The following is a 25,491-nucleotide window of genomic DNA, read 5'->3' as shown; positions in this document are numbered from 1 at the left end:
CTCTCGTTTATCAGCGCTCATTTGCATAAGTGTTGGCAAACGCTGCAAAATAAATTAATGCAAATTTTAGCAGCAGGCATTTATAAATTCGTAGAATTTTCATATGTAAATACAAACATAGAGATATAAAGCTTTAACTATCGCCAAATTGTTGCCTCAATTACACACACTGCCTACTAAATATTGCTACCCATCTCTCTCGATGTCTGCATTAGTTAATTAACTCACGTGCTTTAATCTTTTTAATTAACTACTCATATCCGCCACTGAGCACTTCTAATTGATATGTGGGATATGCCTGCCCCAATGATTTAGCATCGCATCTATTGTCTGTCTGTCTCTCTGTCTGTGTGTGCGAGCCCGTCGGGCAATAAATTTCCAGTTGCTTAGCTAACCCCAAAGCTATTGCCAGCTAAACTCAACGCACGCCCGCTGCTCAAATCTGAATCTGAATATACCCAAATTGTTTAATGTGACCTTAATTTGAAAGTATGCAAAATTTAAAAGTTTTTGTATAACAAGTTAAGTCAATTACAAATATTAAACAAGTTTCTTTAACAAACTTGCATATGGGACTGGGAGCATAAGTTCCAAAATTTGATTTTCTATTCAATTTTAAAACTAATAAAAGGCATTGAAGGTCTTCACATGAGCTCCATAAAGCTTTGACCTTGCTGAGTGCAAGTCTTTGGTTTTATTATTGTAATAAAAATGACTCTTGGATTTGTTATTTACACTAAGCTGTCAATTGTTTATTGATGCGAATGAAAACTTAAATTAAATTGTACTAAACTCCAACGATTGAAACTTCTTAAAATTGCTGAGCGCGCACAGAACGATCGGCTTGCTCCTCAGGTGTGGGATGCTCCTGAATGAACTGCAGAGCACGCAGAATTTCAGCTGGAATGGGTGGTGGTGTGGGCAGAGCATCGGAGTTGGGATGATAGCCAGTGGCATCGGCTGTGTAGGATACAACAATATGTTGGCCTTCAGGCGAAACCCAACCGAATGAACCCTGAGCGCCGACACCGCCTTGACCTTGCTCCTGTGCTCCAGTGCCATCGGTTTGCTCATATGCATAGGCATAGCTGCCATCTGGATTGACCTCCGAACCGAATTTAGTAATGCCAGTCTCCAGATCAGCAGGCGCAGCAGCAGCGCAGCCCAAAAGTGCAGCAATCAGCAGCTAAATATGAAATTTATTGTCAGTCCTCAAGCACTTCATATTGATATATCCCTTTATACTTACAAGCTTGTACATGTTGGAGTTGGAAGTGGAGTTGAGTTGGCGTTGACTGTAAGTGACCAAGTGAAGAGATTGCCGTGGGCGCTGCTCCATTTATAGTGTAAGCAAATCGGCAATCAATATGCAAATCATTTATAGGTGTGAGCCAATCTGAAATGCTTACAAACGAAATTCATAAAAAATGTTAATTAAATCAAATGCGACGAATTGACAAAAGCGCTGCATGTTCGTACATGTTGCAACATCGAACTACAAAAAACGAGTTGCTGTTGCCAATAGCAGCAGCAGCAGCATCAGCAGCAGCAGCAAGCGAAGCAGCAACAATAATGCATTGTATTAAATTTTAAGTTAATTAAAAACATGTAAAAGTTATGCATAGAGAGCGCTACTTAAGCAAATATGCAGAGGCGTAGCAAGAGGGGCAACACCCACCTCTAAATAATACTTAAGATGCTATTACACTGAAAACAACGAGTTGATTTTAAGTTTGGCCCCTTTTAGCAAAGGTTAGCGCCGCCTCTGCGCTCTGACTTCAGCTCTGACCATATGGCTTGCTCTTAAGTGAAGTAAGTGGGCGCTCTGGGGTGGGGGGGGGCACATGCCTGTAACACCATTTGTACATACTATTAACAACAATATTAAATTGTATTTTGTTTTTTTTTTTTCTCTTTCTTTTATTACATTATTATTATCTCTGGCAATAAATGTCAACGTCAGTCGAGCCGACAAAGGACAAGCTAAAGCAACACTAGCTACGGATGGATGTATATGTACAAAATGTATGTGTGTGCGTGTGCGTGTGTGCGTTTGCGTGTATGTGTGTGTGTGTAGGTGTGCGTATAATAGCCCTGTGTGTGCGTTGACTGTTGGCAGTGATTGTTTGCTGCTTTGGTTCATGCAAACAAGCATGGGTAAAGGACAACGACAGGACACGACGCACTCAGTCATGTTTTGAGACACACACACAGACACACAGCCACACACAGTGGAGAGCTAAAGGCGACAGAGTGAACTACAAAGTTTAAATTGTTAGCTTAAATCTTGCGCTCATAGGGCAAACCCGATGCTGCGGGCGCTGCTGCTGCAGCTGGCGCCTGCAAATACTGATTAGCCTGATCGGCATGTCCTCCATGCCCATAGTGCTCCTCTTGCTCCTCCTCGGGGTGTGCACGATTCCATTCGAGCGACTTGAGTATAGCCTCTGGTATGGGATGGGGAGTAGGCAAATGTTCACCTTGTGGTTGGAAGCCATGCTCGTCAGCCGTGTAGGTCAATTGAATGAGCTGGCCCTCTGGCGCATAATACTGCGATGAGCCGCTGGCATAGTAGCCACCCACGCCCTGCTCCTGCTGAGCGATGCCATTGCTGGTCTCGAACTGATACTTGTAGCTATTGTCATCCACCTTGGCCTCGTTCACAAAGCTGCGAATCTCTGCGTGAGCGTCCGCAGAGTCCGAAGGCGCAGCATAGACGGCGCCCAGGCAAACTGCAGCAGCCACGCAGATGACGACAAGTGGCGACTGCCAAAGCCAAAGAGAAATGTTTATTTATTTTGTATTCAAAGCCTATTGGCTGCCACTTACTTGAGTAAACATTATTGCCTTGCTTGGGGTTTGAATTGTTGCTAAGAGATAAAAGTTGCTTGTTGTAAGCCTAAACTATGTTTGATGTACAATCTGCAGCTGACCCTGGCTTTATATAGCTACCAAAAAATTATTAATTTTCTGGTGTAAAGAAAGTGCAATCATTAACAACAACCGTACATAATCTTGGCTCGAAGGCACAAGCTACCTAAACGCCAATTATCACAGCTTAGTTGAGCTTAGCTCAATTTTCATTAAAGTTGCAGTCCAAAGCTTACCAATTGCCCTTAGGGCGCGCTGCCCGCTTCGCCTCCCCCCCCGTTGCCTTGCTACGCTCTGTTCGTTTAAGCAATTAAATCGCAAGCTGGTGTTAATTCATTAATTATAGCCATGTATAGAAAGCATGTGTAGCCACATTTCATAATTTTTACTGCCACTGTTAGCTTTGCTCCAATTTGTTTACGTTTAGCGCTCTACTTTGAATTCTTATACTTCATTCATCTATTACATATGCCGTTTGTGCTATAAAAATCAGCCAGAGCTTTTTGTTTGCTTGCGGTTGATATTCGCAGCTTTTGTTGTTTAAACAACAATTTAAAAGGCAAGCTAAGCTAATAAATATTTTAGATTTTATTTGGCTGCAGACAGCAGAAATTAATTTGTTTTATGCAAAACTAAAGATATAAACAAAACTAAGAGCACGTTAAATAATTTAGTTGAAATCATTGCCATTGAGAGTGAATTTATAAATTAAAACTTGTATTCATTGCAAACGTGAATGGCTTAAATATTTGTAGCATATTTTCAGACTGAGCTCATAAATATATATAAAAAACATTAAGTTAAGTTTGTTTATCTTTAATGCTTTACCAGTGCTGCTCAAACTGTAAGCTAACAACAAACTGTAGCACACCTTTAAAAATCGAACGATGGCTTACTTCATTAGGTGCGATTTGTGTTAAACAATTAACGGTGAATTCAAATATTTTAGCCCACGCCTGACCTTGGGCCATAAACTAATATAATGTCTGCATTGAAAGTAGTTGACATTGTCTTTGCCCTAAGCTGGTGAAAGGTGCAAATATTTGTTGGTTGATAAAAAAGTAGAGCAAGCTTAGTTACATTTTATGGCATTTTCTAGCTCTTGAAAATATTATTTTTGCAAAGCTGTTAAGCGTTTGTGTAAACTACAAGACAAACTTACTTACTTACTTACTAGTATTTACCTTTGGTACACAAACTTGCGTTGAAATTCATTTACATTTTAATTTAAAGTTACGCCAAAAGAGCAACTTTTGTAACATAAACAGCGCTGCATATAAAAGTTACAACTTTGGTGGCTGTGTGTGAGCCAATATACATATGTATATGTTAAATGTATTGATGGACTGGACCCAGGCCAGAGCAGACCAGCTGCAAAGCTAACTGATGCTGCTGCTGCTGATGATGATGATGTTTAAACTTAAACTAATGTTGAAGAGCCCATAAATGAATGAATGAATTAAGCAGCGCGCACAATTGTACAAGAGCTAAAAGCTACAACCAAAAACGCTTGCATATATAATTAATTAGTTATAATAAATGCAAACAAAACTAACATAATGTAGAGCAGCCGACAGCGATATAAAAACCTTTAAACCGGGACTAGAATTGAAAGTGGTTTTTGACCTTGAGGCCGCAACTTGTCGCAGGCTGCGCCTTATTTGGGTCAGTATGTAATTGTTATTTGTGTGTGGCAGCCACCGAGAGCTCAAGCTTAACTTGAGCTTGAGTTTGAGCTTGTGCAGCTGGAAAAAGGGCAACGACAGAGACCCGAGAATCTCTTAACAAGTTTTTCCTGCCATTTAAAGTCAATCGAGCGGCAAATATTTCGAAGCGTACAGCCGGCGCTATATTAAAGCAATATTAAAAGCAGCAGCAAAACAGAAAAAAACAGCAACAAAAACTAAATGAAAACATAAGACAACAGAAGATGCGAAGCATGTTAACGCCCCAGCTCAACTTGAAAGCCGCTTGGTATTGAGTTTTAAGTTTTTTTTCGGCAACTTACCTTACAGTCTGTCTGTCTGTCTGTCGCTCTGTCTTTCTGTCTCTTTTATAAATGAAACAGCATGTGGTTTTTTGAGTCTGGCTTTGTTGCCTTTTCATTAAGTTGCAAGTTTGTCTGGCACACGCCCGCATTTCCTTAGATCTGGTCAAGCTAAAGCTAATTATGTCATCTAAACGCTCTCATGCATATTTATAATCGAGTGTTAATAGCTACGCGTGAATAGCATGCTATTAAAATACTATTAGCTAGAACTTGGCTTTAGACAAAAACTAGCAAAAATGTTAAGCATGTCACTTTGAGAACAAACAAAGTCTCGAGACTGCCAACAAAATAAATTGCATTTTGGCATTGCCAATATTCTTATCAAAACATAAAACAACGCAACTTGCTCATCCCGTTTTCACTCAGACAGTCAGACAGACACATGATGTGGCAAGGTCAGAAACAAACGACGGCAGCAGCGTCTGCTACAAACTTGCAGCACAGGTTTCTTTTTTTTTTTTTGTTGCTTGTGGCACGCTCTGCGATTTTATAATAAATGAAGCCGCTGGATTCTGTGCTGACCTTTCTTATGCATCATTTATAACGAATCTTTAAATAATTTAGATGCGGGTATATAGATACTTCGGGTTCAGAGAGCTGGCTTTAGTCTGCTTTAACATATAATTTAATTTGTCAACAGGAAATGTGTGGCAACAATTGGTGCTAAGTGTTATAAACTTGCTAATTAATAATTGCTTCAAGTCTAAGCCGAGGTGTTGTAGCTAATTTGGCCTGAGAGAGCGGAGCAACAAAATAAATTGATAGCCAACACAAAGACAGCCTAAGAATCAAACTGAAGTAGTTTATGGTCGTTTTATAGACGGCAATATTAATATGTTGAGGCAAGAGATACATTTGCATGTAGTAAAGAGCGTTAGAGATGGACTTCATAAAATGGAATAAAAGATTGTAATATAAAGAAAGATATACAAATAAAGCATATACTAGACTTAAATCTTTATCTCTTTATCCTTTGCCATTTGGTTCTGAGTGTTTCAAATAATTATTTTTTTTAATTAAACTTAAGAAAATATTAGACTAGTGCAAATAAGAGTAGTAGGGGTATGAAGATTCATCTTTTGATATTATATTATTATATACATATATATTGAAATGCGATATCTTTGTCTTATGCCTTTAAAGTTAAGCAGCTTTCCTTTATTTAAAGGAGAGTACTTAGCCTTATATTTCTCTTGACTGCGCTCATTTGCTCTAGAGCTTCACATTTACCAATATCTTGGTAAGTTTTAACAATGGCTTTTTCTATAATAATAAATTATGAAATATAACTAAATTGTCGTGCCTGCTCACGCTGCCATCTCTTAGCCAAAAATTCACAGTTTCGGCCCTACTAAATACCGCAGACGAAGCTTTGCCGGTGACTGTCGATTGTAGTTGTTGCTTCTCAGGTTCAGGTTCAATGCTAAAAACTTATAAGAAACACAAGAAAAAAAAGCATTATGGATGTTGTTGCTGAGCAATTGGGCCCACAAGAAACGCTATAAATTCGCCAGCCGGCCATGCAGGCGCATTCATTAAAGCGTTGACTCCAACGTTGACAACAAGTAAACCAAGAAGTCCAAGAATGAAATACGTAAGTGCAGCAGACCGGAGCTTAGCAAAGCCAAGACTAATCTTTAAATGCCTTGAAAGGTAATCTTAACCATTGCCCTGCTGGCCATAGCTCATGCTGGCGCGGACTCCTTCGATGCGGCCGCTGAAACGCGTGATTTCAAATCTGATGTCAGAGAGGATGGCAGCTATGCGTATCAGTATCAAACCTCCAATGGCATTGCCCAGCAGGAGCAGGGCATTGGTGGTCAACATGCCAGCGGCTCATCGGCCTACTATGCGCCCGATGGCCAACTGATTCAGCTAACCTACACCGCCGATGAGAATGGCTTCCATCCTCAAGGCGCTCATCTGCCCACTCCACCACCAATTCCTGCTTATATCCTCAGATCCTTGGAGTACATACGCACGCATCCGCCCAGGGAGCAGCAGCGCCATCAGTTCTTCTAAGTTATTGATTCAAATAAAATAAAAGTATTTCAGCTTTTTTTAGCTGCATATAAATAAACAATAAAATTGTATTTTTTAATAAATTTCAACAAACTGCTATAAAAAGCGACAGTTGCTCCCACTGGAACCAAATTGCATTTGGTCATTTCCATTTCATTAAATTAGACATGCCCAGAATTTATTGCAACTCACAATTGACCCGGAAGCAGAACTTGTTTTCCAAATTTCGCATTTCAAATGCTAAAGTTAAGCATGTTGTTTTCATAATTTATGTATTTATATTAAATTGTGGCTTAATCTATTTGCTTAAATATAATTTGTGCAAATCCTCGCTGCCTTTAGAATTGTGATGGAAGCTCTGAAATTCGACACGCGCAGCCATCAAACTATTTGTTTCAAACTGGTTGCATTTAAATTTCTTTATAACAATGCTTAACGAGTGACAAGCCAATTAACTTCTGTAACCAATTTTTTCTTTAATATTTCGATTATCTATAATGTAGGCAATCAAAATATTTAAATTAGCTATTGTGCGTCAACATTAAGTTATTAATGTTGCCGAAATGAAAACACAAACTGGTTATAAAATTTTATACGTGTGAAATTAATAAATAACTGTAAGCAAGTCAACTATAAATTAAAGTAAATCTCGCTTAAAATGGTATTTTATTGCGATTTGTTGTTGCTTATGCCTTTGCAGATGAGCAAATATTCTGCACAATTAGCATATAAAACTAATCGAAAATATTAAAACTCGTGCAAAAAGTAAACCTCTTCCATATATCATGTGTAAACCAGTTTATGCGCTTTTCGCTTTTCAAAAAAGTTATTAACATAATGTGAGCTGCTATTGTTGTTGTTGTTGTCTCATAAAAAATGGTATTGAGTTTATTTTAAGCAAAAAACTAAAACTATTTTACAAAAAAAACATTGATTGACTTAAATCAAAATAATAATCAAATAACTTGCAAGCCGCTCTTTGACTAAAATGCAATCCAGGGTCTTATGTTTATTTAATTTATATATTATAAAAATGTATGCTTTAATTTATATATTTCAAATGCAAATAGAGCGAATGAAGCAAAGAAAAATTTAGGCAGCGAATTCTTAAGTCGAAAGCCTAATACACTTACTAATTCAAGTTAATAGAGCTATGCAATAACTCAAATATTTTCAATACAAGCGAAAACCAGTATATTATGTATGGCCTAAACAAATCTTTGATTAATTTATAACAAATCCATCAACACTTTAAAGACAGCCGCAGATAAGAGCAGAGCACAGATTTTTATTGCCTACGAGCAGATCCTGTTTTGTTATCTGATTTCAAGCTCACAGCACTATTAGCTCAATGTTATGGCCAATTTGTTAATCTAACTCGCGTTTAGCGTCTCAGTAATCAGAAAAAATGAAATAACATTTCTGCCTGACCGACCGACCGACCGAACTGAAACCGGACTATGGAAATTCAAAATAAAATAAAAAGTAAAACGGCTATAAATTATGCTAAATTTGTGTATATATGTATGTACGTTCAAATTAGCCAAGAGTTGTTTTTTTTTATTTTGGGTGTGTCGTCGGGCTGAGTATCGGAGCAGGGACTGCCGCTCGGCATTGACAACGCGCCGCATGCGGCGTTGATTTAGAGACTGGCAGACTTGTAGACTGACGGCGATGATGGTGATGACGTTAGTGGCAATGCGTAGCGCACATTCTCTGCCGAATCGAACCAAATTTGGTCTATTGAGTGATTTTATTGTTATGGTTATTTAGATGAGTTTCCTTAAACACGCTGCCGATGCGCTGAGCTGAGCTGAGCACAGCACAGCACACAGGTTATGATGGCTTTAGACCACTGAGAGCAGGTTTGAGAATCTGAGACAGATTTCTGTATAAATTCGCCCTCAATCAGTGAACAAGTCAGCACATCAGCTTGTCCCACAGTTGAAGACACACAACCAATCAATATGTTCCGCTTCGTAAGTTTACCAACCAAAGGATCCAATGGGATTAGTCTAATTCATCGATTATTCTTGCAGCTGCCTTATTGCCGCCGCCTTCGTCGCCTGCGCCTATGCGCAATACGATCATCAGGCCACCAGCAGCCAGTCCCAGGACATTCGCCCTGATGGCTCATATCAGTACAAATACGAGACCTCCAACGGCATTGCTGGTCAGGAAGCTGGTGTCGGTGGTGAGTATGCCAACGGTGGCTACAGCTACTACTCCCCAGAAGGTCAGCTGGTCCAGGTGGCTTATGTTGCCGATGGCAATGGCTTCCAGCCTCAGGGCTCTCATCTGCCCGTTGGCCCAGCCATCCCACCAGCAATCCTCCGCTCTCTGGAATACATCCGCACTCACCCATCATACGAGTCAACGGAGCAGGCTCGCTTTGTCCAGCAGCCACGCTTCGTCCAGCAGCCACGCTTTGTGCAGCCCCAGCAGCAGTTCCGTCAGCCAGCCCGTCGCGGTTAGACTTAGAATACACAAGTCTCTAAATTCGATATTTAAATTAAATAAACAAATGTTTTGTAAATAAAGACAAATACATTAAACAACTGTAATTTAAAAACATTTTTTGACTAGAACTTGACTCTTGAAATTAAGTTGGATTTTTAATTATGAAAGCGGCTTAGATCGTGTGATGATACATGTCTAAGGATTGCATTCTTTATAAAAGAATGAACTTTTTTTTAATTACTTTTGCACATTATGAACAATTTATGGCTTTTAAACAAACACTATCAAAATGTTTTAAAAATCTAAAATGTATGAACATTCAAATGTCTTGAGTCTTGAGTTTTTATTCAGAACAAGCTCGAAATTGTTAGCCAAAATGGATAATGAAATGATTTTTATACTACTACTTATATTCTTACTACTATATTTACCACTACTAGTATGACTAACATGCTACTACTTTATACTTAATGCTATTCTACATACCAAATGAGCCACTGATCAAAGAAACTAGACTGATTAAGTCAAGTTTATTATATAGAACCAAGTATTTATTTATTTATTTTAAATTAACAATGATAGGAATAAATTAAAGCTAATTAGAGGGCGAGCGTTGGCAACAACGCCTTCAGCTCTGTTATACATATATACAGCTGTATAAAATTTACATATGTTTTTTAAATGAGCTACAGATAATTGCAGTTTTTGTGGAAATTATATTTATATTTTGTTGATATTTTGCGTGAAAATTGATGGACCGAGAAAACAGAATTTGGAAAATGTGATGCCTAATACGCGCTAAGAGAACTAATTAATTATTATAATACATGCATAATATAAGAGTTACTCTTTTGTTTTGAAAAGTAATAAAAGTTATCGCAAAACAATGTCACGATGTAAATATTCGTTGACAGACTTTGTGACATTAATACGTAACGCACTTCTCTGGGGCAGCGAACCAAATTTGGTCTATTAAGTGATTTTATTGTTACTGTTATGGCTATGTAGATGAGTTTCCCGAGCCACCTGAACCAATCACTGAGCCAATGACTTTGGGACACATTTGCATTTGTGTATAAATTCACTTTCAATCAGCGAAAGAGCATGCACATCAGCTTGTACAACAGTTGAAGACACACACACCACACCAAGAGCCACCAAGATGTTCCGCTTCGTAAGTTGAGCACAGGATTGGGGATCCAAAAGGATTACTCTAACCAAAATCACTTTTTGCAGCTCCTTATTGCCACCGCCGTTGTTGCCTGCGCTTATGCCGCACCTCAATTTAGTAGCCCGGATCATTTGGCCACCAGCAGCCATGTGCAGGATATTCGTCCTGATGGCTCCTATGAGTACAGATACGAAACCTCCAACGGTATTGCTGCTCAGGAATCTGGTGTTGGTGGGCTTATTGCCAATGGTGGCTACAGCTATTACGCCCCAGATGGTCAGCTGATCCAGGTCACCTATACCGCCGATGCCAATGGCTTCCATCCTCAGGGCGCTCATCTGCCCGTTGGTCCAGCTATTCCAGAGGCAATCCTCAAGTCCTTGGAATACATCCGCACTCACCCACAATATGTCGACCAGCAGCAGCAGCAGCAATTCATCCAGCCCTCAACTCGCCAGCTGGCCCCCGCCCTCGGTTAGACTTAGACTATCATTGAAATCATTTAGTATGTAAATTAAGTAAACGAATTGTTATGAAATTAAACCAAAATATCTAAAAACAAAATTTAAACTGTGTATTGACTAGTTTAAAATCTTCAGTCAAAATGATAGATTGCAAATTTTATTATTTTGCATGTTTGGAATTTGTCAACTGACTTGACTGCCTTTATATAAATTTAATTTAAATCTTTAAAGACAATTTTCTATGTAACTCTAACTGTAAACTTATATTATATTTAGCCAAGCTAAATTAAGCACTAGACCGTAGTAGTCGCAGCTATCGGTCCACTTGTCAAAATTGATTGTGACACGCAAATATTTACGCACATAGTACGGATGTTAGGATGTATCTAAATGTTTGCCTGTGCATTTCATTAAAATCACAAATCAGTAAACAGCAAAGTGGGGTGGGCGGTTGATTTGGGCTAAAATGAGCTAGAGCACTTTAAACTTTGGCAAATGTTATAATTAATTTACGTCGAAGCTCAAGAGCAAAAGCTAAGTGGATTACAAGGCAAAAGTTGAGTCATTGGGCCAAGTTTAATATTGTTTAAGATTTATTTCAAATAAATTGTACTACGGTTTCAATTTTGTCTATTTATAGCTAAGTAACTTCATAACTTAACAGTTTAATTGCCTATCACTTATTTCTGCAACTGTATTCTGGCAAAGGGATGTGCCTCGATATAAGCAAGCGACCTCAAAATGTAATCCGGTATGGGCGGAGGCGTGGGCAGATGATCTCCACGTGGCTGGTAACCATTCTCATCGGCAGTATATTCCAAGTGTATGGGTTCGCCATTAGGTGCGCTATAATCCACAACACCCGAGGCATAAGCGCCGCCTACGCCCTGCTCCTTAGCCGCGATATTATTAGATGTTTCATATTCATAGCTATAGCTGCCATCGTATTGCAAATCTGAAGTATACTTGGTAATAACAGCCTGTGACTCATCAGCAGCAGCAGCAGCAGCATTAGAGCTAGCTATAAAGCACAGTGCGACTAGAACAAGCAGCTAGAATGAATAGTTTAAATATTAGTTAGTTGCACAATAAAAATTTATTAAGCTTACCGTTTTGTACATCTTGCTGAACCTTAGCTAAGTTTACCGTTGCAGTTGGTACTGATTTCGACATCTTGGCTAGCTTTGCTTTTTATAACAGAAACGGTGACCTACACCTACAACGCTAACAAGGGTCGCCGTCATGCTTAATATTCATATTATACGCTTTTATGACGTCGAATTATTAATTTATACCGCTTAAATATGAATATGTGACCGCGTTTTACGACCGTAAATGCATTACAATAATCTTTAAGCATAGCCTATAACACCAAAGATATGTAAATATCTATGCTTTGTGCTATTGTTAATGTCAAGCATAAAAATATGCATATTTTTTTACAAACCGCTGTTGCTGACTTTGACAAAGGTCAAGACTTTGTTGATAACAAAATGCATATGCGCCCCATTCAAACAAAGCTGTCATTCTTAAGATTTATTAAGGTTGAATACGCACTATGCTTGCGCTTATTCTTAGGGCCACAAAATAGCAAATTAATCCCATACTTAATTATTGTATAGTTAAAATTAAAAATAATTTGCAAATTACGTTTTAATTGCAATAAGCCGCGACTTTTAATTTTAAAACAAAGTTCCTTGTTAGCCCTGGTGTAACTGCTAGCCGCAATGTTGACTCGTTACTTTGTGATTAGTGAGTATTTGTTAACCAGCACTTAAAACGATGCACAGCATTGCTCTCACGAGTGCTAACAGCGCAGCCGAAAGTATTAACAGCGCGCTGTTGAGCACTATTAACAGCAAATGTTATGCTGTGTTTTAATGTTAATGCAAAAGAATAAAGAGAAAACGTAAGAAATTCGTATTTTCGTTGGTAATTAATTTATACGCAAGCAAAATAAAGTAAATAATGTGTACGATGTGTAAATATGCAAGCGCAAACAGTCAAATTAAGTGTGGACGTGTGAAATAAAACAATTTTATAACTTTTGCAAAGAATAAATTTTCCCACAAGCGCGCGCCATTTTGTTTTTGGACTTTCTACCTCGCCGTGTTTTCTTTTGTGCAAAATAATATCAAAAAGCACGAAACTAAAAATGTGAAAAAAGCAATCGAAACAAAAATAAGAATGAAATTATGTATAGCGTAGCTAGCAGGCAGTGCGGGGCATAAAATTAATCATAAGGAATGCATAAAAAAAAGTCTGCCTGAAAAATGTCAATACGATGAATAAACGAAGCAGCGATTAGTACAACGACCACGACAACAACGAGACCGCCGCGGCAGAGGGTCGTCTCTCTGACGCGCTAATTACGTCATAACAATCAAAGAAAATTCAAGGTCTCGGTGGCGCGTAGCTAATATGAAGCAATCCAAATGTTATTAATTTTTTATCTGCAACCAAAAATTGAGTTGCGAAAACCGTAAGGCAAGCCATAGAGTGAAATTCCCAAACCATCTGGCTGTGTTAGTTAATTACACTGATGTTATTGTTGTTGTTGTCGTTGTTGTAAGCAGCGAGAGCGCGGCGCAGGCTGTAAATACCAGGCAGAAGAAGAAGAAGAGCAAAAAGAGTGCTTGCGCGCGTAGACAAGAGATACAGAGATACATATGTATATATATATATATATATATATACGTGCGTATATATATAGCAGATGTATGAATGAAAAAATAAACTCAAAAGAACAAGCAGCAGCGAACAAAAAATATTGTAAAAACGTTACGCTTATTAAATTTGTGTGTTTACTTTTGTATTTTCTTTGCAGCCGTACATAAGATGCATGCATCTGTGGGTGTGTGAGACGGTGCGGCATAGAAACCGAAACCGCCGCCAAAAGCAGCAGCATACATAAATATAAAAGGCGCTGCCGAAAAAATAACACAAAACATATATATTGTACACAACTTTTAATTAAAGCAAAGCAACAACAACGAGCAAAATCAATAGGCGATAAAAAAAAGTGTTATCAGTGTTTTCGTCATTTCGCGTTGGAATTAAAAGTTGTTGTTGTTGTTGCCCCTCTATCTCGTTCGGTACGTTTTTTTTTTTATTTTTCAAATTCTGTTTGTTGTTGCTGGTGCGCGAGTTCTGGGAGCGCGGGCAGCGGCAACGCTGCGACGCTTGAGCAATGTCTATGCAGCAGTTTTGCCTGCGCTGGAACAATCACCAGCCAAATTTCATATCTGTCTGCTCCTCGCTGCTGCACAATGGCACCCTGGTGGATGTTACGCTTGCCGCCGAGGGACGACAGCTGCAGGCGCACAAGATTGTGCTCTCCGCTTGCAGTTCGTACTTCCAGGTGAGTTTATACTGAGACGCTGTACGCTTTAAAAGCTCAAACTAATCTTGCTTTGCATTTTGGCAGGCATTGTTTACCACAAATCCATGCCAGCATCCGATTGTCATACTGAAGGATGTGCAGTATGATGATCTCAAGACCATGGTGGACTTTATGTACTACGGCGAAGTGAATGTGTCGCAGGAGCAGCTGCCGCACATACTCAAAACGGCCGAGATGCTCAAGATCAAGGGTCTCGCCGAAATGCCCACGGATCCGGCCAATCTCACGAAATCGGACAGCAAATCCTCCAGCGAAACAACGGAGCTACTTGGTCAGACGGCCAATGTAGCAGGCACGGGCGCTGGCGCTAACGCCTCGAGCTTAGGAGCTGCCAGCGCTGGCAGCGCTGCGGGCGACTCGCTGTGGAGCAATACGGAGGCGCAGCAATTCCAACAACATCATCAGCAACAGCTGCAGCAACAATTACAACAACAACAGCAGCAGCAACAGGCGCAGCAGCAGCAGCAACAACAGCAGCAGCAGCAACAACAACAGCAGCAGCAGCAACATCATCACCATCATCATCATCACCAGCAGCAGCAACAGCAGGCGGGCAGCACGGCGCAAGGCTCGCAGACGCATCATCATCAGCTCAGACGCACGCCGTCGCCACTAAGTGCGGGCACCTCGCCAGCAACTCGACGCAAGCGTCTGCGCAAATCCTCGAATAACGGTGAGTGCGAAGAATTGGGTAAAGCATCGTCGGTTGGAGCGTTATTTATGCTGCGAACAACTTTTCTAATACAATTATATTTTGCACAGGCTCTGGCGAACGCAACAACTCGGAGGAGCAGCACAGCGGCTCATTGGATGCTGCCGCTGCAGCGGGCAGCGCTGGCGTCTTGAGTCTGGGGCAGCTAAATCAAATGTCTTTTGGAGCGGGCGCTGGCGGTAATGCATCCTCGCTGGGAAATCTTACCGCACACTCGCTGCATGCCGCCAAATTGTTAAAAGAATCAGCTAGCACGGAACTGGATCAACAGCCGCAGGACTCGGATCTAGATGACGCCCATGGACACATACATATGCAAATTGTAATGAAATTGGTCAAGTTGCAGTTATCAGCTACGCATTGAAACATTTTATTAAAGTATTATTTCTTTTTTATGTGTGCAGAAGCCCGAAGTTGATATTGGCAGTGTGAATCAATCAATGCCTCTGGACATTTCTGGCACAACGACGCCTTCGGAGCATGATGCACCCAATTCACAATCTTCGCATTCAGGTGAGTCTAGCATATTAATACAGTGAACGCTCGTTAAGAAAGTTTGAAACGCAATGATAAGCACTAGAATCAAATAGTATGTGGGGCATATCGTATTTTTTTGAATATCGTATACGCCATTACTTTGATTCTGGGGCATGCAATTGTAAAAGTGAATTTCGAGTGCCTTTAGCAATTATATACAAATCATACAAATAGTTCATGCTTCATTGAGGGCGGGATCTCTTCTCTATTACTTACTATTTCTACTGTACATATTTTGGAGTTGCGCTCTATTTGCTCCCCCACTTTTCGTTTTTTGTGTTTTTATTTGATTTTATCATCATTGTCATTTTTCATTTTGCGGCTTGTTGCAGTTCATCATGCATATATCAGACACACACACTCACACACACACACACAGTTGCAAAAAAAATAAAAGCAATTTAAAAAAAAAGAAATGAATGCTAAAGCTAAATATGAGACATAAGCATACCGACTACCGTTTAACGTTTAAGTGCGAATCTAATAATTTTATGAAAATAAATTTGTATTTATGTAAATACGTATGTGTTAACTATTGTGTATATTCGAATCAAAAACTATACAAAAAAATCCAACTGAACTTGGGAATGGGAGAGAGCTAGCACAGAGTCCAAACAAGAAACTTGAAAATTTTAACTTGTATTTTGATAAATGCCAAACAATTTGAGTTTTGATTTTTACTTTTTACCTAATTACATATTAATTTATTGAACTTTTGTTATGCATACTGTGGGAGCAGCAGCAGCAATTGCCAAGAGCCGGTTGCCCAGTTGATAATGATTTAGCATTAGCAATCTTTCTATACCCTACTATATACTCTATACTCTAACTGTTGTTTACAATGGCTTGCGAAACGAACTGAAAACGAAACGAAATGTTATGAAACTGAAACGAGAGCTTCTTTTTGCAAATAGAGCGTAAATTTCAAATATCAAATGCCAGACAAAACCAAAATGAAAAAAAAAAAACAATACCCCACTCTCACTCTCTCTCTCTCCCCTTCCCAGGTCTGCAATGGACAGTTGTTGATTCAAACTATTCGCGCTTCTCCATGCCCGCCTGCCAGTCCAACTTGCTGGGCAATGGCAATGCTGGCAATCAAAGCGGCAGCGGCACAAATAGCAGCGCTAACGTTGGCAGCGCTGCCGGCAGTAATGAGCAGCGCCAGCAGCAACAGCAGCAACAACAACAGCAGCAGCAGCAGCACGATGCGCAGCAACAAGCAACGCAGCAGCAGCAACACCTGCAACAGCTTCACTACCAACAGCAGCAGCAGCAGCAACAACAACAGCAACAGGGCGCCGCAGCTGGCCAGGCCTACTCATCGCAGATCATAACGGTTAACAATCTGGTTAGCGGCTATGCGACAGCGGCACAGAATCTATCGCCCACCTCACCCAACGAATCGAATATGGTGCAATCGGTTTATAGTCAGGGACCCACGCCCACGCAGTCGCCCGTGCACTCGGGCACAGGTGGCGGCGGCGGTGGCAGCGCAGCTGGAAGTGCCAGCAGCACTGGTGGTGGCAATAGCAACAGCGGCGCAGGCAGCGCCGGCAGTCAAGTGGTTAAACGCAAGCGTTCGGTTAATCCGCAAGGTGATGAGAACTTCATACGCGCCCTGGAAGCGGTGCGCATTGGTGGCATTGGTTTCTGCAAAGCAGCTCGTCTGTACGGCGTCAACAATCGCACACTGTGGCTGGAGTACAAGAAACGTGGCTATCCGGTCTCCAGGCCCAGCATCAAGGCGCGCGTCGTCAAACAGGAGCCCAATCTGTCGCCCTCGCCAACGCCCTCCACAAACCCAGGCGACGACAACACCAACGAGACTTATGATAACCTAACGGCAGCTGCGGTGGCGGCTCAAACGGCCGCACTCAATATGCAAATAGCACCGCAAACGGAGGCGCAGGCCACGACGCCCTCGCTCATGTGCACGCCGCATCATTCGAGCAGCGCAGCGGGCGGCACAGCTGTGATGAGTCTGTTCGATGCAAGGTACATGGACTCGCCCACCAGTGTGCATACAATGCCGCGCCAGCGTTACATCGACTCGACGGGCACGGGCGCCACGCCAGGCGCTTCTAGTGCGGGCACAATCAATGTCAATCCGGCCGCTGCAATGAATCTACAGAGTATTAATTTTAACTCAATATAGAATACAATTTCGAGTCAAATGGCCAGCGCACTGTCGGTGCTGCAAGCGGACGAGTTAGACGTGGCTGAGCTGCAGGCAGCTGCAGCTGCTGACAGCGAACCATTAAGCATATCATCCGTCTCCGAGCCCACTTCAGTTCTAGCCATGAGCGCTGCATCGGCGTTTCTGTTCAACAACTTTGTTATGACAGCGCCATCGCCATTGACCTCGACATCCGCTTCCAGCAGCAGCGGCCTGCATTACTTAGACAAATCGTAAGCCTCTCCACCCCTCCCCCCCCATTAGGCTCAGCCCCCCTACCCTCGTAAATCAAGTGGAACTCTGAATATACAGGTATTAGAAGCGCAACGGACTGGCCAGAGAGCCGAGCCAGAAAAGAAAAGAAAACAAAACAAAAGAAAATGAAGACGAACTTGAGCCTAACTTAATTCCTTAAGCTGAGCATTAGTTTTGACCACTGTTAACTAAGGAATCGGTAGTACAGATATAGTTATACATATATAAACCAATAATAATGATATATATATTATGTATATGTAATCACAGTTTGTATGTGTATATATATATATATAAAATTTATACAATTTTATTAGTGTTAACGCAAATCTTTATATATAAGTATATAAGAAGCAAAGTAAACCACACAACAAAAAGAAGTTGATGAAAAATAAAAGATGATTTTTATGTATGTATGTATTATCTAACAGCTATAAATTGTACATAGAACCTTTTTAAATATTAAAAAATATATACTTAAAAGCAAAACGAAATTATTTTCAATTTGTATGTAAAAATGTTCTGTTTCATATATGCCCGGCACTCATGTTACAAACGCAAAAAACAAAACAAAAAAAAACATTCTATTCTATATATGTAAATTCTATGTGTTCTGTGTACAGTCAACAAGCCAAAAAAAAAGAAAAGAAAAGAGTTTATTAACTAAATGAAAGAGAATCAAAAGCAAAAGCAGTCAAGCAAAATTAATTTAAAAGCGACTAAACTATATTATATTATATTATATTGTATTGTATACTATTGCATTCATTTATAATATGCCGTTCCATAAGCTTATTTTGTCAAATCTTCTTTATTTTACTTTATGATATCATTTCTTAAGTGCAATCTTAACTGCAAACACATATCTTGCTTAGAAATTTAACCTTTGTTTTTATATAAGCTACGTTTTCGATTGCAAACACTTTAGTTGTATAGTGACAGATATTTATTTTATATAGAGCATGCATATGTGTGGAGTAGGACTAAATGGGCAAGCCATATACGCAATATACAAAACTAAGAGATAACTCGTAACCACCCAATAATCCTTGAACGGGGAGACTGCAGAAAGAGAGAGTATAACGAAACGTATATAAGTAGCGTGTTTTTAATACAATATATGATATATATATATATATAAACATGTATGTACTAGCAAACTTTTTATAAACTAACAAAAAAATGAATGAAAAAAAAAAACGAAAAAACTAAGAGTGATTTGTTAGCAGTCATTTGTAATTGGTAATTGCATTTTAAATTCCTACATAGAGCATGCATCCTTGGATGGTTCATCATCAAAAAACGTTTAGCATAAACAATAAGTACGACTAACTCTGTTTCCTACGATTACAACAAATAAAAGAAATGAATACCAGTAACTAATTGGTACACACACATAAAAAGAAAATAAACAAATATTTATATATATTTGATCATTACAAATTAAATATATAAATGTACTATTAGTCAGCGTTAGTAAATGGAACGACTGTATCTTATAAGTTACGCCGATATTGTACGATATAATGTAACTAACTGTAATTGTAATTCAACAAACAACAACAAAACAATGAGAACGAACCTTTTAGACTCTAGGGCTTCGATGTGCAACAAAACGAATAAAATTAAAGAGAAAAAACGTTGGAACTATCTTTTCACCATACATACAACATTGTCATTAATTATAAAGTTGCAACTACTTGATTTTAAAAAACTTCTTACTAATATGTTTATTTTTTTCAGAACCGAGCCCGGCTCATACCATACAGCCGCATCCATTGCTGGCCATTAGCCAGAGCAGCAACAACAACAACAGCAGCAGCAGTGGCGGCGGCAGCTTCGAGCGCACGGCCAGCGAAAGTGAGGCACCAACAGATCTGCAGACAACGCAGGTGAGCAGCGTCATGGGCACCAAACGCAATCGTGTGCTCACCAGACAGCCGCGCGTCAAACGTGATAGCGACAGCTTATCGTCGACGAATCAAATATCACCGGATACGGCTGCCACAACGCTGGACTTTGATCCCTTCAACGCAGCGAGCACCACCAGCGCCAGCACCGCGCGTGACTACTCCACGCATCATCATCATCAACACCAATCGCTGTCGTCGCAGCAGCAGCCGCACCAGCAGCATCATCTGTTAACTGTGCCCTCGCGCATACGAGCGTCATGCATCGGAGCCTGCGCCCAGCATTATCACCGGCACGCCGCATTTGTTGAGCGTGCCGCATAGCACGCCGTACTTGATTAAACAGCACTCGGATCCGGTGCTGCAACGTGGACATTCGCTGCATGCTAGCTCGAGCAGCAGCATATCGGGCAGCAATCCGTTCAGTACGCTGCATCGTCAATACTCGCATCCGCTGTCTGGCAGCAGTGCTGGTGGCTATGTGCCGCCTGTGGCACTGCATCATCCGCATCATATCTCGCTGCCCGAGTCGATTTATGCCTCGGGCTCGCCACCGCCGGCCGGCTCATCGCAGTACCTGGTGCCCACGCGTGTTGTAACCTCGTCCAGCGAGACCGCCGCCACGCCCATGAACTCCACATGCACACCCGTCTCGGTGGTTACCTCGCCCAACAGCAGCAGTAGTCTTCATCGTCAGCCCTTCTCGCCCACTTATGGCAGCAGCACCGAGCCAATGCCCATTCCGGAACGTCACTCACCGCATTCAACGCTGGAGCACCAGCAGCAGCCGCCGCCGCAGCAGCAGCGCCTATGCGCCAAAAGCGATGCAGCCAATGGCAACAAGCTGCGCAGCTCTAAGTCCACCGGCAGCACCAGCAGCAGCAGCAGCTTAATCCATCCGGCACAGACAACCAGCAGCAACTCCTTTGAGCATTTGCCCACGTTGCGTGTTAAGAATGAGGAACTGCAGCGCTCAGTGTCATCACCACAGGTAGCAAATGAATGAATGAATTGCTCTCAATGAAACGTATATCAATATTTCTTTTTGTCTTACAGACACAACGCGAACGTGATATCACCTTAGAGAAGCCACGCTCTAGTCATTGCCCCGTTATACGTCCCGGCCCGGCATTGGGCTGTAATTTTTGTTGGAATACCATTGATGGACATGGTCGCATTTTGCGTCGCAAAACCAAATACCACTGTCCCGAGTGTCAAACGAATTTATGCATTGTGCCCTGCTTTCAGGAGTACCATGAGCGGCTAAACAATGAAGCTGCTGCCGCCAGCAGCAACAGCAGCAGCGGCCCCGAGCAGCAACCACTTGGCAGCGGCGGCGGCGGCGGCAGTAGCAGCAGCAGCAAAGGCAACTCCTACATATCAGCTGCTGCAGCTGGTACGGGCGGACGTCTCTATACAAAGACCGAGTCCATATAAGCAAACGCCTTGCCACACACACAATTTGTATTTGATGCGCGACACGGAGGCGGCGGCGGCGCCGCCACACAAGATTGCTCAATTTTAGGCCGCCGCCCACCCGGAACGCGTTTTGTTATTTGTCGCCAGCAAAAGCTGGAAAACTTTTTTGGAAATTTGTTGCAGTACCACTGTGCTGGAGCACAAGTACTGCAGGCGTCCTACAAAGCGCATAAACGAGAATTTGTTTAACTTTTTTGTTTTGGTAGCTACGCCTGAACTTGAGGTGCAGCATATATACATATATACCTGATGTATCTATGTATATTGCATATATATTTGCAGATTTTTAATTGTAAAACTAAAAACGAACTAATTGTAAAACTATTGTTGCATATACTATGTGTATGTGTATATTCTTGTACAAAAAGTATAAAAAAAAACCTAAAGAAACAAATTTTAATAATTAAATTAAAATGTCAGCGGTGCGTACTAACTAATCGAAGCTCGAATTAACAACAACTTAAAAGAAAATGAAAAACAATCAGGTATTCAATATGCATAACAATTTTTGTTCTCTAGTTGCATACGTATACGTAATATTAAGATGAATACCCGCCAAAAAAAACATTTATTATTGAAGAGGCAAACGCTGCGCAGGCGCACGAGTTACTAAAATATTTAGCTATACGTTAGTCGTCTGCCCCTTTGTACGCATACCGTTTCTTTATAACAAATACACATATATTATATATTGATGTTTATATAAATGTATGTGAGTGTAAATGTGTGTTATTCAAATGGAAACTATTTGTAAAACTTCGCCATGTCGCAAGTAAACCAAAATTCAATAAAATTGTCAGCATAAATGTTTTAAAAACAAACGAAAACTATAAACAATGCATAATGTTTGTTTAAACAATAGAGCGCACAGTACAAAATGCTGAACATTTCCTGGGGAAAACGTTGAACGCACCGTTACTCAATTTGTAATAAACGCATTGTTTTTAAATTTACAATTTCTATTTATCGGTTTTTATTAATTATTTACCATTGTAACATTTTATTTATATAAGCATTTACTTCTTTTCAGCTGGCTGCACCACCTCAGTGGGTGGATTGGCATTGCGGAAATTGGGAAACTGCTCCCATGGTGCAGACAAATCGAATTTACGGAACTCCTGTGCCAACTCCAAGGGCTCGCATACCACACGTTTCTTCTCATCATCATAACGCAGCTCAACATAACCAGACAAGGGGAAGTCGCGACGCTGTGGATGTCCCTCGAAGCCGTAATCGGTCAAAATGCGACGCAAATCGGGATGATTGGCAAAGAAGACGCCATACATGTCCCAGATCTCACGCTCATACCAATTGGCTGCCTTGTGCACCTCGCAAACCGAATCCAGCGGCGTTAGCTCATCCGTGTAAGTCTTTACACGTACGCGTGCATTGTAACGCAGCGACAGCAAGTTGTAGATAACCTCGAAACGGTGCTTGCGGCAAGGCACGTCCATGCCAGCAATATCAATTAGATTGGTAAACTGCGCCTGATGATGATCCTTAAGGAACTGCAGCACAGGCACAACGCCCTCGGGCGCAATCAACACCTCCAGCTCATCACCAGCCGTCAGTTGTACCTTCTGCACATACTTTGGCATGCACTCGGCGACATAGCGACCGAAATCCGAAAGATGCGTGCGAGCAGCTGCGTCTGGCTTGCGTACAGTTGCTATAACACAAAGATTTGTTTAATTTCCGAGTACGTTATACACGTAACACTTACGTTTCTCTGCAGGCTTGGCTCCAGCAGGTGCGGTGCTAGAGAAGCGCAGCGTAGTTGTGGCAGCGGGTACTACTGCAATGGAAAAATGTTAATCAATCTTATACAATACACTATACAGGTAAGTAAACGCACCATGCTTGGCCGCCAAAGTAGCGCAAGCAATTCTAGCTCCCAAATTGCGAATTATTGCTGCCATCAGCTTTATTATTTAATAAATTCACACAGATTCTAGTAGTTTATATAATAACAAGCTGATTTTGTGTTGTCAAACGACGTATGTTAAAGCAATGTTAAGGAAACTGTAAAAAAAAATGTGAATGTGGATGATATGTGCTAGTTTGGGCAGACTTGACAACCCTGCCACTGAAATAAAATAATAAACAAATATAAAGCTGCAAACAAACGAAAATGGTAATAGATTGTGTATTTATTTTGTTGTTTAAATTTATTTACATGTGACTAACGTTAATCTATTGACAGAATCACCTCAAATGGATGGGGCACACGTCCACCATAATGGATATACAACGCGTGCTGCTCAATCAGCAAAGCCACAATCAGAGCTGCGAGGTAATGCTGGTGGCCAAAGACGGCGTTAGCGTGCGGGCGCATCTCTTCGTGCTGAGCACATGCAGCGACTTAATGCGTAACTTACTGGTGGATTTGCCTGTTGGCCAGGAGGCCACAGTTATACTTCCAGACATACGCGGTGAGCTGCTGGAGATCATGCTATCGTTTATTTATATGGGCGAGACCAGCTTACCTTCAGCGCTCCTCACCGATTTCTTGGAGGCCATCAACCTACTGGGCATTAAGTCAGCCATAAGTTTCGAAACCAATCCTTCAGCTATGAATACGTCTAGTGTTAGCGGTGCCATGGCATTGGAGAATGCCAAATCCATATCTGGCTTGCATATTGCCAACTCTGCGCTTATGGAGGAAGAGGAGGAGGATGATAGTAATGCTATGGTGGGTAAGCTGGAAGTTGCAAATACTGTGGAGCAGGAGCAGACAGCTCGACCCTTGGAATTTCTAGACGTTTATGGCGATACACCTAAGATAACATACTCCATAGAGCATATGAGTGGCAGCGCGTCTGGCAATCAATATATTCTAACCGAAAGTACGGGCACATATACCATAACACAATCCGCAGCACCGCTGACCAAGCTAGAGACGGCAGTGGTGGCGCATCCGGAGCATCCAGTGGTCAGTGCCAGTGCTGAGCTGCAAGAGGATGAAGCTGAGGCAGAAGTAACTGACGATCATGAAGAGTCCGAATCGCAGATCATTGAAGAAGAGTATGTGCCAGCCGATCCCATGACAGACATGGGCACCGATGCAGATGTGGATATGCATGATGAAGAGGAAGAGGAGGAGGAGCAGGAAATGTTGAATGTCAAACCACGCAAAATGGAACTGGATGTAAAAGTACTCAAAAGCAGACCACGGCAACGTGCCACAGCCGCCGCAGCGGTAAGTACACCCAAGTGCGTCAAGAAAACCATGTCAAAGCAACATCAACAATTTGCTGAGCTCAAAAAGGAAATCAAAGAGGATATTAACGATGCACTTGATCTCGCCGCCGATGCGGTGCTGCACGAAGGGTTAAGCCTACAAAAGGCCGCGGATCGCTATGACATATCCAAGACAGTGCTCTGGCGAAGGGTGCGCTCCAATCCCGCCTATATGAGGATCAAACGCGAGAAGCCATCGCTTTCTGAGGCATACGAACGCCTGAAGAATGGCGATTCACTAAAGAGCATAAGCCAGGATCTGCACATACCCATGTCAACGCTGCATCGACACAAGGTGCGTCTTGCGGCACAAGGACGTTTACCCGAGTTTGTTGCCTGTCGACGGCGTGACAGTACTCCGAAGGACGAGCTCCGTGACAAGTTGGCCAAGGCGGTGCATGCCTGCATCAACGATGGCATGTCACAGAATCATGCGGCCAATCTCTTCGAGATACCCAAGAGCACACTTTGGCGACATCTCCAGCGTCACGTCGCCGAGGCGGAACAAAAAATCAAGGAGGAACTTGAAAAGGACGACGATGCAGAACTTAATTAGATATACATAGTGTTAGACATACAGATTCATCTTACATTACGCTAAACCATCTAGACATCATTTAGTCCTAAGTTATGTTATTAAAAGTGTTTTACTTACAAACTAAGTTACACTTTTTGGCACTTTTAAAAATGCACAGTGCTGCATAACTATGCATTTGTTACAACTGACTAACATTAAGC

The 25,491-nt window shown here is 41.3% G+C and overlaps 9 protein-coding genes across 11 annotated transcripts; 5 read left to right on the top strand and 4 right to left on the bottom strand.

Moving 5' to 3' along the window:
• Positions 1–811: 811 nt before the first annotated feature.
• On the bottom strand, positions 812–1,270 carry LOC108598312 (pupal cuticle protein Edg-78E). The gene is made up of 2 exons (XM_017984928.1): positions 1,250–1,270; positions 812–1,186 (listed from the first exon to the last, which is right to left on the bottom strand). The coding sequence occupies exons 1-2, from the start codon at positions 1,259–1,261 to the stop codon at positions 812–814; spliced, it is 387 nt and encodes a 128-aa protein (XP_017840417.1). The 5' UTR covers positions 1,262–1,270.
• A 1,010-nt stretch (positions 1,271–2,280) lies between these two features.
• LOC108598311 (pupal cuticle protein Edg-78E) lies at positions 2,281–2,841 on the bottom strand. Its single transcript, XM_017984927.1, has 2 exons — positions 2,830–2,841; positions 2,281–2,766 (listed from the first exon to the last, which is right to left on the bottom strand). Exons 1-2 carry the CDS (start codon positions 2,839–2,841, stop codon positions 2,281–2,283), a joined length of 498 nt encoding a protein of 165 aa, XP_017840416.1.
• Positions 2,842–6,477: 3,636 nt separating this feature from the next.
• On the top strand, positions 6,478–6,943 carry LOC108598310 (pupal cuticle protein Edg-78E). The gene is made up of 2 exons (XM_017984926.2): positions 6,478–6,515; positions 6,575–6,943. The coding sequence occupies exons 1-2, from the start codon at positions 6,507–6,509 to the stop codon at positions 6,941–6,943; spliced, it is 378 nt and encodes a 125-aa protein (XP_017840415.1). The 5' UTR covers positions 6,478–6,506.
• Positions 6,944–8,617: 1,674 nt separating this feature from the next.
• Positions 8,618–9,428, top strand: LOC108599339 (pupal cuticle protein Edg-78E). The gene is made up of 3 exons (XM_017986142.2): positions 8,618–8,645; positions 8,856–8,922; positions 8,983–9,428. The coding sequence occupies exons 1-3, from the start codon at positions 8,618–8,620 to the stop codon at positions 9,416–9,418; spliced, it is 531 nt and encodes a 176-aa protein (XP_017841631.2). The 3' UTR covers positions 9,419–9,428.
• A 1,137-nt stretch (positions 9,429–10,565) lies between these two features.
• LOC108598309 (pupal cuticle protein Edg-78E) lies at positions 10,566–11,053 on the top strand. Its single transcript, XM_017984925.1, has 2 exons — positions 10,566–10,577; positions 10,640–11,053. Exons 1-2 carry the CDS (start codon positions 10,566–10,568, stop codon positions 11,051–11,053), a joined length of 426 nt encoding a protein of 141 aa, XP_017840414.1.
• Positions 11,054–11,630: 577 nt separating this feature from the next.
• LOC108599876 (larval cuticle protein LCP-17) lies at positions 11,631–12,736 on the bottom strand. The gene is made up of 2 exons (XM_017987032.2): positions 12,148–12,736; positions 11,631–12,090 (listed from the first exon to the last, which is right to left on the bottom strand). Exons 1-2 carry the CDS (start codon positions 12,157–12,159, stop codon positions 11,719–11,721), a joined length of 384 nt encoding a protein of 127 aa, XP_017842521.1. The 5' UTR covers positions 12,160–12,736; the 3' UTR covers positions 11,631–11,718.
• A 182-nt stretch (positions 12,737–12,918) lies between these two features.
• LOC108599873 (longitudinals lacking protein, isoforms N/O/W/X/Y) lies at positions 12,919–22,428 on the top strand. Its single transcript, XM_017987025.2, is given in 8 exon segments — positions 12,919–12,947; positions 13,866–14,399; positions 14,466–15,114; positions 15,204–15,475; positions 15,558–15,666; positions 19,868–20,286; positions 20,288–21,025; positions 21,091–22,428. Coding segments are annotated over 7 exon segments (2,739 nt in total). The 5' UTR covers positions 12,919–12,947; positions 13,866–14,228; the 3' UTR covers positions 21,472–22,428.
• A 41-nt stretch (positions 22,429–22,469) lies between these two features.
• On the bottom strand, positions 22,470–23,494 carry LOC108599875 (NADH dehydrogenase [ubiquinone] iron-sulfur protein 3, mitochondrial). Of its 2 annotated transcripts, none has more exons than XM_017987031.2 (3): positions 23,369–23,494; positions 23,237–23,305; positions 22,470–23,182 (listed from the first exon to the last, which is right to left on the bottom strand). In XM_017987031.2, exons 1-3 carry the CDS (start codon positions 23,430–23,432, stop codon positions 22,530–22,532), a joined length of 786 nt encoding a protein of 261 aa, XP_017842520.1. In that variant the 5' UTR covers positions 23,433–23,494; the 3' UTR covers positions 22,470–22,529. The 2 variants fall into 2 exon arrangements, with proteins under 2 accessions (XP_017842520.1, XP_017842519.1); XM_017987030.2 differs by having other exon boundaries at positions 23,237–23,308; positions 23,369–23,492.
• Positions 23,495–23,498: 4 nt separating this feature from the next.
• LOC108599874 (modifier of mdg4) lies at positions 23,499–25,404 on the top strand. 2 transcript variants are annotated; one of them, XM_017987029.2, is made up of 3 exons: positions 23,499–23,647; positions 23,717–23,945; positions 24,006–25,404. In XM_017987029.2, exons 1-3 carry the CDS (start codon positions 23,645–23,647, stop codon positions 25,307–25,309), a joined length of 1,536 nt encoding a protein of 511 aa, XP_017842518.1. In that variant the 5' UTR covers positions 23,499–23,644; the 3' UTR covers positions 25,310–25,404. The 2 variants fall into 2 exon arrangements, with proteins under 2 accessions (XP_017842518.1, XP_017842517.1); XM_017987028.2 differs by having other exon boundaries at positions 23,717–25,404.
• Positions 25,405–25,491: the final 87 nt, after the last annotated feature.

The sequence above is a fragment of the Drosophila busckii genome, chromosome 3L, assembly GCF_011750605.1.
Source record: "Drosophila busckii strain San Diego stock center, stock number 13000-0081.31 chromosome 3L, ASM1175060v1, whole genome shotgun sequence".
Lineage (NCBI taxonomy): Eukaryota > Metazoa > Arthropoda > Insecta > Diptera > Drosophilidae > Drosophila > Drosophila busckii.
Note: the sequence above shows the minus strand (reverse complement) of the source record. Positions and strands in the feature narration are given on the sequence as shown.